At 44.6% G+C, this 998-nt stretch overlaps 1 protein-coding gene across 1 annotated transcript in view; it reads left to right on the forward strand.

Moving 5' to 3' along the window:
• spred1 (sprouty related EVH1 domain containing 1) overlaps window positions 1–998 on the forward strand; it is a 32782-nt gene that overhangs the window by 18487 nt on the left and 13297 nt on the right. The window contains exon 3 of the mRNA XM_032499547.1: window positions 410–578. Within this exon, the coding sequence (XP_032355438.1) occupies window positions 410–578 (169 nt within the window). The remainder of the gene's footprint in view (window positions 1–409; window positions 579–998) is intronic.

Consider the following 998-nt stretch of genomic DNA (forward strand, 5'->3'; position numbering starts at 1 on the left):
CTGCCACCACCGCTGCTCTCCAACTTTATCATCATCTGTAATGAAAACCCCACCATTTAGTATGTGTTTTACAAATTATCCAAAGAAGTATGTGAAATTATTGGGTTTAGAATGTTTTTTGTTTTTTTTCGTTTTCTATTTTAAAAAGTGATGTGTAGCAGTCATGTGTAGTTCCAGATGCAGGCCTCTACTTTCAATCTCTTTTGCTCTATTCCCTTACTCGAGTTGCTGTGGAATGATTGAATGTGGCACATTTAAACAACTTAGGGTGAGGAGTAAGATGAAGGACTTACACGTGTGTTCCCCAGTGAGTTTCATCATTTTTTAACCTGCCAGCCTGCGTACTAACTTTAGCATGACAAAATGTAGCTACAATGACACTGAGCACAAACTGTTTGTGTGTTTTCAGGTGGTGCTAGAGTGTGTCCTGCAGAAAGACGTAATATACAACAAGGTCAACCCCATCTTCCACCACTGGAGGATCAACGACAAGAAGTTCGGACTTACTTTCCAGAGCCCTGCCGACGCCCGTGCCTTCGACCGAGGCATACGTCGGGCCATTGAGGACATCAACCAAGGTGTGTGTGTGTGTGTGTGTTTTAACAGGTTGTAATTGGTGCGTGCATGTGTGTGGCTTTGGAGAACAAAAGACCAGTTTTGATAAATTCCCTTTGTTAGGTTGTACTATACTATGTGTGTTGGCAGCCATCCGATACGGGTGTATGTGTATGAACATGGCATGCTTTCTGTTAGTGGGTGTCTACAGCCTGTAATCCTGCCTGTTTGTCATTGGCTTGAATGGCTGACCTAGCATCTGTTCTAGGAGAGATGCATAGCGTTGATTAGCGTTGATGACTTCCCCCCATTGCTACCTGCTCACTCACCCAAGCATGACCCCTCCTGCGTTACCTTATCAGTGCCAGCTGCCCAGATAAACTCCCCATTTCCTGTAGAGACTGGCAAGGCAACAGAGTGCGTAATATGTGTGTGTGTGTGTG

This window comes from Etheostoma spectabile, chromosome 20 (assembly GCF_008692095.1).
Source record: "Etheostoma spectabile isolate EspeVRDwgs_2016 chromosome 20, UIUC_Espe_1.0, whole genome shotgun sequence".
In the NCBI taxonomy this organism is placed as follows: Eukaryota; Metazoa; Chordata; class Actinopteri; order Perciformes; family Percidae; genus Etheostoma; species Etheostoma spectabile.